The 12,459-nt window shown below is 42.8% G+C and overlaps 1 protein-coding gene across 2 annotated transcripts in view; it reads left to right on the top strand.

The window, feature by feature from the left end:
• LOC124031651 (transmembrane and coiled-coil domains protein 1-like) overlaps positions 1-12,459 on the top strand; it is a 78,352-nt gene that overhangs the window by 26,709 nt on the left and 39,184 nt on the right. Inside the window, exon 1 of one of the 2 annotated variants that reach the window (XM_046343155.1) lies at positions 544-824. The exons of the other annotated variant lie outside the window; for it this stretch is intronic. Within the exon in view, the coding sequence (XP_046199111.1) occupies positions 786-824 (39 nt within the window). The 5' untranslated portion in view covers positions 544-785. Of the gene's footprint in view, positions 1-543; positions 825-12,459 lie in introns of those variants that run through there. 2 annotated transcript variants of the gene reach the window in all.

The raw sequence follows: 12,459 nt of genomic DNA, 5'->3' as shown, positions 1-12,459 counted from the left end.
GCCCTCGCCAATTCGTTGATATATATGTTGAAGAGGGTGGGGCTCAAGCTGCATCTCTGTCTCACCCCACGGCCCTTTGGAAAGGAATGTGTGTGTACTCTCTCTCTCTTATCCCCCCCCCCCCCCCCACTGACATAGTCCCAGGAGAGGCGCTGTACAGACAGTCAGACAGTCAGACAGCCCCTCACCCTCCCCTTTTTCTGCCCCCTCCACTGCCCGACAGGAAGCATGACACAACATTGCTTTTTCTCCAGTAAATGTGACGGAGCTGAAGACCGAGTGTGTGTCTGTGTATGTGTTTGTGTGTGTTTGCGTCAGACCGTGTGTCTGCAGCAAGATAGTTTTAGTGTGTCAGTATTTCTAATTCCTGTCTGCTTTGTAACTCTATATTCTTTCAACCACATTGTGTGAATGTGGAGAGAGTGCGCACCCATGCTGTGTGAGTAGAGGGAAGCACAGCTGAGCACTCTTTTATCTTTGTCTGTTCTCCCTCCCTCCCTTTTCCTTCCTCAATCTCACCTCCTTCTCACTTTCTTTTCTCTCGTCACTTGTGTTTTCTCACTAGATGAACCAGCATGGTCTAGAGCAGTTTGGAACAGAGAGAAGTGTGTTTGTGTGTGTGTGCTTTTCTGTGATTATGCACATGCATATTTCCTTTAGCGTGAAGTAGTTTGTAGCGATGTGTGTGTGTGTGTATACTGGCTATGGATGTGTGTGTTCCTACTGAGAAGAGCTCCGTGCGTGGAGGGGAGTAGAACACATCGTCAGTCGCTCCGTCAGTCAGGATGGTTCAGAGGTTTAGTCTACGCAGACAGTACTCCAAGGTAAGTCTGCTAAAAGACCCCCACTTAACTGTAAAGTGACCCACTGAGCTGAACATAATACATGAAATTGACTTCATTGTGGGGACCCCCATATTAGTCTGGTAATTTGAGACCTGTGACATTATATGTTTAGTGTGGCTCTTTCAGGTGTATACTTTCAAAAGACAAGGACATCTGTAGTTGCTGAATGTCTCTCTCTTTTTCCCTCCTTGCTCCATCTCTCTTGGTTAATATGTCCCCCAAAAAGTGATATGTCTCATCACTGTGTTGAATCTGTCCCTGTCTATCTCTCTCTCTCTCTCAAGTCCAATATGCTTTAATGGTATGAATGACCATTTCAATGTTGACAAAGCAAAGTCCTACAAAAAAAATATGAAAGCAACAATGACAGCAATAAAAATAGTAGTTATAATATGAAATACAAAAATATACACGGTATATTAACAGAATATAACAAATAAATATCCAATACAGAAATGTAATAATGGCCAATGTTCAGAATAAAAAAAATAATTGAAAATGTTCTATTACTTATAATATTACTTATAATACAATAGTACAATAGTACATTTTTATGTTTCCTCCCTTCGCTTGGGACAAACTGTGACATACTTTGCTGCCAACTCTATAACATCAGACCTCTCCCCCAAAAGTATAGAAAGTTTCTCTTTGTTTAATTGTTCTGTGAATGTAGAACCTTTCATTTTGAAAATAAGGAATCTCCAATGAATCTATGTTTGGGGCAGGTGATTAGAAAGTGTTCTTCACTTTCTATCTCGCCTGACCCACAGTGATGACATAGTCTGTCCTTTCCAGGATATTATTACTGATTCTGTAATTGGTGAATTAAGGTTTTTCCTTGTTTGGGCTGTTTTACAAAGGTTAAGTATTCAGATAAAGTGAAGTCCCTTTCCAATGTTCGGTAGTATTCCATTTCTCTCAATTGCACCAAATGTTGATGTATGCATTCTTATTATTCACCAGAACACACACACACATTGTCTAGCAGGATCGCCTACAGCTGAGGATTCTACATTGATTGAGTGGAGGGTCTAGTCTGATCTCTCACTTGAGCTGCTTGGGGAGAGAGGGATGGGTAGGGGTAGAGAGATGGAGGGAAGGGGAGGAGGGAAGGAGGGCATTTTTGGGAGGTTTGTACGGAAAAAGGGGTTGCTTTTGAATGGGGCTGGGAGGGGGTCTCTGTATTATTGAGTGGAGATGAAAAGGCAGTCATACTGGGGGGGGGGGGGGGGGGGTAAAGCCTCCTCATGGCTTTTCTGAAGATGTCTGCTCATCCCGCCCCTCAGAGAGCAGGATTATGGGATTATCCTCCTCCTTCCTTCCTCCTGCTCCTCTTAGACCTCTTCTCCACCTACCACCTGCTGCTCTCTCCTCAACCACACTTTTTATTCTACTCTGTTATTCCTTCATGTATCTGTGAGAACATATATTACAATAACACATACATACATATCTGCAGTTTTGGTAGCATGCAATCATTTCCAGGAGTAATTACCACTTAATATTCAGAGTTAATAAGGTACAGCTATTGTCTACTTCAGATCATTTTACCCGTAAACACACACACACACTGGCACATGCCCTCTTTCTAAAAGCCTGTAGATGCTGGTTACTTAAGCTGGTTACTTCTGTTTACCTACAATATTATGAGAAAGACAGAAGATGATGTCCATAACTACAGTATTGTTTTGGATGGATGCATGGTCTTTGTCATGCTGGTAGAAAGGGTTGATTGGAACTGGTCGTTGAGGGCCACAGTGTGCACAGGATTTTGTTCTTGCCAAGATACAACACACCTGATTCAGCTAAGCAATGTACTGTATAAAGCATGCTTGATAAGCTAGAGCAGCTGTGTTAGTGCAGGCCTGGAACAAAAGACTCACCACACCCTGTTCTGCAGCTCCGGCGCCATTATTTAAAATGGCGCTAGAGCAGAAAAGGCAGACGTTTTACATGCCCCCAACTGATTGAGTTTTTTTGTTTGTTTATCTGCGTTGTTTGTAACTTATTTTTGGACTATTTTTGTGCATACTGTTGCCGCTACCTTCTTTATGACGGAAAATAACTTCTAGACATCAGGACTGCAATTACCCACCACGGACTAGCAGAATCCTTTTTCTTCTTTCACGACTCTGATGAGCCCGAGGTGGAGGATATACGGCTCCCTTGGGAACACGCCCGACCACAGTGATCTGCGTGAAGAAGAGGCGGAGAAAGAGAGGCCGGAGGCCGGCTGCCTTCTGAGGAGTAGGAGGCAATCGAATAAACCCCCACTCCCCTCAATTCTGCATGCAAACATGCAATCTTTGGACAATAAAATGGACGTTATTGGGAAGATTAAACTACCAACGGGACATTAAAAACTGTAACATCCTATGCTTCACAGAGTCATGGCTGAATGACAACAATATCAACATACAGCTTGGATAGAACAGTGGCTTTTGGTAAGACAAGGGGTGGCGGTCTATGTATTTTTGTGAACAACAGCTGGTGCACGATATCTAAGGAAGTCTCGAGTTACTGCTCGCCTAAGTTAGAGTTTCTCATGATAAGCTGCACACCACATTACCTACGGAGAGAGTTTTCATTTATATTCTCTGTAGCTGTGTGTATACCAACACAGTCAGAGGCTGGCAACAAGACAGCATTGAATGAGCTGTATTCCGCCATAAGCAAACAAGAAAATGCTCACCCAGAGGCGGTGCTCCTAGTAGCCGGGAACTTTAATGCAGGGAAACGTAAATCAATTTTACCTTATTTCTATCAACATGTTAAATGTGCAACCAGAGGGAAAAGAACTCTGGACCCCCTGTACTCCACACACAGAGATGCACAGAGATGCAACCACACTGCACACTGCCCTAACCCATCTGGAGAAGAGGACCCTCCAAAGTCGTCATCAAGCTCGAGACCCTGGGTCTCGACCCCGCCCTGTGCAACTGGCTACTGGACTTCCTGACGGGCTGCCCCCAGGTGGTGAGGGTAAGTAACAACATCTCCACCCCGCTGATCCTCAATACTGGCGCCCCACTTTGGGTGCGTTCTGAACCTTCTCCTGTAGTCCCTGTTCACCCACGACTGCATGGCCATGCACGCCTCCAACTCAAGCATCAAGTTTGCAGACGACACTAGGCTTGATTACCAAAACAAATGAGACGGCCTACAGGGAGGAGGTGAGGGAAAATAACCTCACACTCAACGTCAACAAAACAAAGGAGATGATCATGGACTTCAGAAAACAGCAGAGGGAGTACCCCCTATCCACATCGACGGGACAGTAGTGGAGAGGGTAGTAAGTTTTAAGTTCCTCTGCGTACACATCACGGACAAACTGAATTTGTCCACCCACACAGACAGCGTTGTGAAGAAGGCGCAGCAGCGCCTCTTCAACCTCAGGAGGCTGAAGAAATTTGGCTTGTCACCAAAAGCGCTCACAAACTTTTACAGATGCACAATCAAGAGCATCCTGTCGGGCTGTATCACCGCCTGGTACGGCAACTGCTCCACCCACAACCGGAAGGCTCTCCAGAGGGGAGTGAGGTCTGCACAACACATCACCGGGGGCAAACTACCTGCCCTCCAGGACACCTATACCACCCGAGGTCATAGGGAGGCCATAAAGATAATCAAGGACAACAACCACCCGAGCCACTGCCTGTTCACCCTGCTGTCATCCAGAAGGCGAGGTCAGTACAGGTGCATCAAAGCAGGGACCGAGAGACAGAAGCTGTTTTTCAATCTCAAGGCCATCAGACTGTTTTAACAGCCACCACTAACATTGAGTGGCAGCTGCCAACATACTGACTCAACTCCAGCCACTTTAATATTGGAAAAATGTATGTAAGAAACATATCACTAGCCACTTTAACCAGTTGCGACGAGCAAACCCGTATCCGGGAGCGTAATCATAGCCTCAAACGCATGAGCATAACGCAACGGACATAAATACCCCTAGAAACTTTTCCTATTCATGAAAATCGCAAATGAAATCAAATAAATATATTCAAACACAAGCTTAGCCTTTTGTTAACAACACTGTCATCTCAGATTTTAAAAATATGCGTTACAGCCAATGCTAGACAAGCATTTGTGTAAGTTTATCATGGCATAATGCTATGCTAGGCTCTGCTGGCAGCAGGCAACATTTTCACAAAAATAAGAAAAGCAACCAAATTATTTTCACAAAAATAAGAAAAGCAACCAAATTAAATCATTTTACCTTTGAAGAACTTCGGATGCTTTCACTCAGGAAACTCCCAGTTAGATAGCAAATTTTCCTTTATTCCAAAGATATTATTTTTGTAGGCGAAAAAGCTCCCGTTTCTTCACCATGCTTGGCTGAGAAATTGACCGAAAAATGCTACAACTATAACGCCAAACTTTTTTCAAAATGATCTACATAATATCGACAGAAACACAGCAAACGTTGTTTAGGATCCATCCTCAAGGTGTTTTTAACAAATATATTCGATAATATATCCGTCGAGGCAGTTGGTTTCTCATAAGAAGCGATTGGAAAAATGGCTACCTCAGTATTTTACGCAAGGTTTTATGGTCACCATGTGACCACATGCCATATATGGTCCCTTACAGCCATTCTTCAAGGGTAATGCCTAAAACGACGTCTCAATGCTGTAGACACCTTGGGGAAAACGTGGAAAACATAAGCTCATCCGTAGCTCATTCACAGCCATATAAGGAGTCATTGGCATGAGGCGGTTTCAAAAAATGTGTCTCTTCCTGGTTGGATTTTAATCTGGGTTTCCCCTGTAACATCAGTTCTGTGGCACTCACAGACAATATCTTTGCAGTTTTGGAAACGTCAGAGTGTCTTCTTTCCAAAGCTGTCAATTACATGCATAGTAAAGCATCTTTTCATGACAAAATATCTTGTTCAAAACGGGAACGTTTTCGATCCAAAAATTAAAAGAGCGCCCCCTATCTCGAAGAAGTTAAACAATGCCACTTTTATATGTTTACATACCCTACATTACTCATCACACATGCATATACTGTACTCGATACCATCTACGGCATCTTGCCTATGCCGTTCTGTACCATCACTCAGTCATGTATCTTTATGTACATATTCTTCATCCCTTTACACTTGTGTGTATAAGGTAGTTGTGAAATTGTTAGGTTAGATTACTCGTTTGTTATTACTGCATTGTCAGAACTAGAAGCACAAGCATTTCGCTACACTTGCATTAACATCTGCTAACCATGTGTATGTGACAAATAAAACTTGATTTGATACAAAGCTCTCCCTCGCCCTCCATTTAGCAAATCTGACCATACTTCCAGACTGGAATATGTTCCGGGATTCCTCCAATTGCATTGAGGAGTACAGTTGTGGCCACGTTTTGAGAATGACACAAAAATGTATCAGTGATTCTCTCGTTAACACAGGTGTGAGTGTTGACAAGGACAAGGCTGGAGATCATGCTGATTGAGTTTGAAAAACAGACTGGAAGCTTCAAAAGGAGGGTGGTGCTTGGAATCATTGTTCTTCCTTCCTCAACCATGGTTACCTGCAAGGAAACACGTGCCGTCATCATTGCTTTGCACAAAATGGCTTCATGGGCAAGGATATTGCTGCCAGTAAGATTGCACCTAAATCAACCATTTATCAGAGCATCAAGAACTTTAAGGAGAGCGGTTCAATTGTTGTGAAGAAGCCTTCAGGGCGCACAAGAAAGTCCATCAAACGCCAGGACCATCTCCTAAAGTTGATTCAGCTGCGGGATCGGGCAACATCAATACAGAGCTTGTTCAGGAATGGCAGCAGGCAGGTGTGAGTGCATCTGCACGCACAGTGAGGCAAAGACTTTTGGAGGATGGCCTGGTGTCAAGGACAGCAAGGAAGCCACTTCTCTCCAGGAAAAACATCAGGGACAGACTGATATTCTGCAAAAGATACAGGGATTGGACTGCTGAGGACTGGGGTAAAGTCATTTTCTCTGATGAATCCCCTTTCCGATTGTTTGGGGCATCAGGAAAAAAGCTTGTCCGAAGAAGACAAGGTGAGCGCTACCATCAGTCCTGTGTCATGCCAACAGTTAAGCATCCTGAGACCATTCATGTGTGGGGTTGCTTCTCAGCCAAGGGAGTGGGCTCACTCACTATTTTGCCTAATAACACAACCATGAATAAAGAATGGTACCAACACATCCTTCGAGAGCAACTTCTCCCAACCATCCAGGAACAGTTTGGTGATGCACAATGCCTTTTCCAGCATGATGGAGCACCTTGACATCTGGCAAAAGTGACTAAGTGGCTCGGGGAACACAACATCGATATTTGCGGTCAAAGGCCAGGAAACTCCCCAGACCTTAATCCCATTGAGAACTTGTGGTCAATCCTCAGGAGGTGGGTGGACAAACAAAACCCCACAAATTCTGACAAACTCCAGGCATTGATTGTGCAAGAATAGAATGGGCTACCATCAGTCAGGATGTGGCCCAGAAGTTAATTGACAGCATGCCAGGGTGGATTGCAGAGGTCTTGAAAAAGAAATGTAATACAACTTTATGTAATTGTCAATAAAATCCTTTGACACTTATGAAATGCTTGTAATTATACTTCAGTATTCCAAAGTAAAATCTGACAAAAATATCTAAAGACACTGAAGCAGCAAACTTTGTGGAAATTAATATTTGTGTCATTCTCAAACATTTGGCCATGACTTTACACCACATCTGTCATTGGCTTCATCAATAAGTGCATCGATGGGGCCTCCCGGGTGGTGTAGTGGTCTAGCCAGACTATTCATATTTCCCCCCCATCCCCTCTCCACACCACTACCACTCTCTGTTGTCATCTATGCTTTAATTAACTCTACCAACATGTACACCCTACCTCAACCAACCTGTGACCCCGCATATTGACTCTGTACCGGCACCCTACTGTATATATTGTTATTTTTTACTGCTCCTCTTGAATTACTCGTTACTTTTATCTCTTATTCTTATTTTTTTTAATTGCACTGTCGGTTAGTGGTTTGTAAGTAAGCATTTCACTGTAAGGTCTACACCTGTTGTACGGCGCATGTGACTAATACAATTTGATTTGATTTGAAGGACCAATATTACTGGCATTGTTGACCTTAATTTGTGTTTATGACAGGCAAACACACACACACTCATCAAACAGCAGAGTTTCGATTGAGTTTCAGCAGACATACACAAGCATGAGGTGTGGGTTTTGCAGTCCATGTGACCTGTGACCAGGACATGATGTAATCCATTGTTGTGTCATATCAATGAAACTGCTTGTGTGTTATTGCTGTTTTTGCAGATCTTGATAAATAAAGGTTAGGTGAAGGTTAAATAGATAAAAACAAGTGTGCTTGGGCTGTGCATGTGTGTGATGTGGCCAATGTCATCGTCCCACTCTGCATTAGTGGTTGAAAGCTGTTGTTAGTTGATGTAACACCTACCTCTCCAACCCACAGTGTTTACAGTTGAAAGGATATGTTTAGGCAGAGTTCTGTGGTGCGGGCTGGCTGTACACTAAGCCACGAGGTTTTCTGGTTTGTTGTTTTTGCTGAGCCTAGATTCTTCTCATCAGAGAAAGAGTAAGATACACTTTATCCTTATCTGTGTTCATGCCTGCTCTCCTTCCACCCTCTTTCCCTTTTACTATCTTCCTCTCCCCTTTTTCTCAGACATTTTCTTTACTTGTCCTCTCTTCTCTCTCCGCTCTTCTGCCCTCTCATCACCTTCCCTGTTTCTCTCTTTCATTCTCAAACAGACTTCTCTCTCTCTCCCAGAGCGCTGTACAAATATTCTGCTATAAGTGTAAATATTTCCTCGCCTGCTTTTTGCCCATGGGCTGCTGCTCCACTGAGTTGGCAGAGAATGTGTGTTCTGCCTGAGCTTAGATTGACCATTGAGATTGTGTGTTTGATTTTGATATCATTATATACTGTATCTATGTTAGTTTTATGATAGCTCTTTGTTCCATTTGTGTGAGTGTATTGATTTAGGTGTTATTGATTAGAAAGCAAACATTTGGTAATGATGATGGATTAAGAGTGTTAACCCTTTACACTCGTTGGAATTGGCCCATATGAATAGGGCTAAATTTAAATGTTTCTTACAGAAGAAATATGAAATGCAATAAGCATGTTAGCAATTGAAAGGGAACATTATGGGATTATGGGAAAATTATTAGACCAAAGTTGAGGACACAACAGTTCACCTGACACAAGACTGAATCCAAACATTACACTGTTCATTGTATGTGTATTTTACATTTAACTATACTTTTTACCGCATTTGTTAAAAACAAAATCTGAAAATACTCTGTATACCTTGAGTAACATTATAGGAATATTCCTGAAAAATGTGAGTTAAGTGCAACATAAGACAACAAAAAAGGTCACACACCTCTCCAACGTGTGCACAGTTCCTAAGTCATTTCAATGCACTTTTATGACTCAAAGAAGAGTCTTCAACTATTTGCTTTTTTGAACTCTCCTAGCTGTGTCATTGAGGAACTAGAGCAAGCACACATGTAGTTGTTTTGAACATCCCTGCTATCACACAATTACTGCTGTTGTTTACGCATTCCAAAAACAGCCCATTATAAATCTCAATCTGTGTCAGGTGGGCATCATTAGAAAGCTTGTTCTATTGCCAATATGACTAGCTCAGTTATAAAATATGATCTTACTGTGTTAGACTTTCAAGGCACTTCAGATAAACACTTCATTTTTGTGCGCATAGAAAGGTAGTGAATAGTGAATGCAGGTGCGTGAATTAGTGAATGCAGGTGCGTGTTCCGCTGCAAATTTTCTTCAGAATAGACAAGCATTGGTTGATTCTGTTCAGAACAACACAGGGTATGACGCCACTACTAATGTTTGCCAGCTATATATCTTATTTACATTTAACATTTAAGTCATTTAGCAGACGCTCTTATCCAGAGCGACTTACAAATTGGTGCGTTCACCTTATGACATCCAGTGGAGCAGCCACTTTACAATAGTGCATCTAAATCTTTTAAGGGGGGGATGAGAAGGATTACTTTATCCTATCCTAGGTATTCCTTAAAGAGGTGGGGTTTCAGGTGTCTCCGGAAGGTGGTGATTGACTCCGCTGTCCTGGCGTCGTGAGGGAGTTTGTTCCACCATTGGGGGGCCAGAGCAGCGAACAGTTTTGACTGGGCTGAGCGGGAACTGTACTTCCTCAGTGGTAGGGAGGCGAGCAGGCCAGAGGTGGATGAACGCAGTGCCCTTGTTTGGGTGTAGGGCCTGATCAGAGCCTGGAGGTACTGAGGTGCCGTTCCCCTCACAGCTCCGTAGGCAAGCACCATGGTCTTGTAGCGGATGCGAGCTTCAACTGGAAGCCAGTGGAGAGAGCGGAGGAGAGCGGAGGAGCGGGGTGACGTGATTATTATTATTATTACTATTAGGTTAACTATTTAAGATGTGCCAAATGCATTTTGTCTTTCTGAGTTTTTCTAAATTGCTAATGTTAGCTAAGTAGCTAATGTTAGCTTGGGAACAGCAGCAGAGAATCCCCTCGTGGATTAAGGTCCCTGATGTCTAATATTTGTTTTGTGCACTCTTCAAACTGTGTTTTTTGACACTTGCATAACTTTATGAGCTGGGTTGGTTGTCATTTTGTTAGCATTCTGGTAACTGATGTTTTTGGGGCTTTTTGTTTAGCTTGAAAAAAAAATAGTGCCCCTTCTGTACACTGCCAGTAATTCCGTATATCCCGGAAAGGCACAGGCACAGTTTGAAGGTATTGAAATCTGGATACCGCCCAACCATTGTGTGTGTGTGTCATCCGCTCTCTGATCTCTGTGTGAGAATGACACTCAGCTGTTTCCTCTTTCCTGTGGTGAAGGTGTAGCTGTGCTAGTTCCACAGTCATTGTTACAGTCCTATCATATCTCCACATAGCACAACACTGAGCAGTGTATGACGCAGCAGAGGAAACATTGTAGTACAGGGTTTCCCAACCACCAGGCCCCGGACTAGTACCGTGCAGCATAGAGTTTGCTACCCGGCCACTGTGTGCTTTTTCCCTAAAGCATGGGATGGGTAATCAATTAACTTAGCGTAGCCCAGTCTGTAAGCCAGTACCACAGCTCTTTCTCCCTGAAGCATATTTGTGAAAAAACACACTACCACAAAACATGCTGATTTGATGGACTAACACACACACATTAACCTGTACTTAACGGGGCAGCAGGTAGCCTGGCAGATAGGAGCTTTGGGCCAGTAACCGAAAGGTTACTGGATCGAATCCCTGAGCTGACAAGGTCAAAATCTGTCGTTCTGCCCCTGAGCAAGGCAGTTAACCCACTGTTCCCCCTGGACATATATGTCGATTAAAGTCCCCCGCATCTCTCTAATTCAGAGGGGTTTGGTTAAATGCATAAGAAACTTTTCAGTTGAATGCATCAGTTGTTCAACTGACTAGGTATCATCCTTTCACTGCATAGTTATAGATATTCACACAGACCTTCACTCATTGTCCAACCAGGCCACAGTATTGATTGTGTGGAATAGGAGACAGGGTGTGTATGATATAGCCAGAGGGATGAGAGGTGGAGGGTTATCAAGGCTCATTATATATAGAAAACCACTGGGGAAGATAAATGAAAGCTACAGATGTATATTCTTAAATTGATCACTCTTTTGTTGATGAGAATTTTCCTGCCAACCAGAAATGTATCATTCCCTACAAAGATGTCCGTTTATTATAATTCACATAATTAACATTTCCTGTTGCTGCAGATGTAGGATCTTATTGATTTGAACCAGTAGCGAACCTCATTTCACTTCAAAGAACTGCACGATCAGTCTGTGTTCTGTCTTATAATGAATGCACTTTTGTAACACTATGTTGATGTATTAACTTCAAATGCCCTTGTGTGTGTATGAACTCTATATTAATCTGCATTTTTGTGCATGTGTGTGTATGCACCTGCGTGATTGTGTATGTGTGTGTGTGTGTGTGTGTGTGTGTGTGTGTGTGTGTGTGTGTGTGTGTGTGTGTGTGTGTGTGTGTGTGTGTGTGTGTGTGTGTGTGTGTGTGTGTGTGTGTGTGTGTGTGTGTGTGTGTGTGTGTGTGTGTGTGTGTGTGTGTGTGTGTGTGTGTGTGTACGTGCTTGCTTGCGTGTTCTTGTTTTGCTGACCTTCTGGGGACAATGTACAACTGCCTTGTACATTGACCCAGAATGTGGTGCCACAACAGGTGTCCACGCTAGGTAGCATAAACATGAAATCAAAATCAAATCAAATTTGTTAGCAGATGTTATTGCGGGTGTAACGAAATGCTTGTGTTCCTAGCTCCAAAAGTGCAGTAGTATCTAACTATTCACAACAATAGACACAAATCTAAAAGTAAACGAATGGAATTAAGAAATATCTAAATATTAGATTGTGCAATGCCAGTGGCATTGACTAAAATACAGTAGAATAGAATACAGTATATACATGAGATGAGTAAAGCAGTATGTAAACATTATAAAAGTGACTAGTGTTCCATTATTAAAGTGGCCAGTGATTTACAAGTCTATGTATATAGGACAGCAGCCTCTAAATCAAATCAAATCAAAGTGTATTTGTCACATGCGCCGAATACAACCTTACAGT

Source organism: Oncorhynchus gorbuscha, linkage group LG03 (genome assembly GCF_021184085.1).
Source record: "Oncorhynchus gorbuscha isolate QuinsamMale2020 ecotype Even-year linkage group LG03, OgorEven_v1.0, whole genome shotgun sequence".
Classification (NCBI taxonomy): domain Eukaryota; kingdom Metazoa; phylum Chordata; class Actinopteri; order Salmoniformes; family Salmonidae; genus Oncorhynchus; species Oncorhynchus gorbuscha.
The sequence above is the reverse complement of the archived record's forward strand: the minus strand, read 5'-3'. Positions and strand labels throughout refer to the sequence as shown.